At 72.2% G+C, this 270-nt stretch overlaps 1 protein-coding gene across 1 annotated transcript in view; it reads left to right on the forward strand.

Moving 5' to 3' along the window:
* The window catches only part of IL31RA (interleukin 31 receptor A), a 21,561-nt gene that overhangs the window by 18,663 nt on the left and 2,628 nt on the right, over positions 1–270 (forward strand). Inside the window, exon 14 of the mRNA XM_014546035.1 lies at positions 213–270. This exon is cut by the window's right edge and continues 13 nt beyond it. Coding sequence (XP_014401521.1) covers positions 213–270 — 58 coding nt within the window. The remainder of the gene's footprint in view (positions 1–212) is intronic.

Raw genomic sequence — 270 nt, forward strand, 5'->3', positions numbered from 1 at the left:
CCCTGGGGGGCTGTGGGGGTGGGGACGGGGGGCGGGGGGCTGTGAGGGGCAGGGGCTCTTCCCCAGGTCCCCGTGTGACTTGCATTTCACCCCCACCCGGCTTCGCTTCCCCAGCCTGAGCCAAGGGAGCCGGGCTGCCCTTCTGTCCCAGGGCCCAGCCCCGCCCTCCGTGCACGGACTCACCCTGTGTGAGCACCTCCTCCTCTGGGCAGGTTGAAGCGCCTGTGTTGGCCGGACGTCCCCAACCCTGCGGAGAGCAGCCTGGCCGCG

The sequence above is a fragment of the Myotis brandtii genome, unplaced genomic scaffold (assembly GCF_000412655.1).
Source record: "Myotis brandtii unplaced genomic scaffold, ASM41265v1 scaffold426, whole genome shotgun sequence".
Lineage (NCBI taxonomy): Eukaryota > Metazoa > Chordata > Mammalia > Chiroptera > Vespertilionidae > Myotis > Myotis brandtii.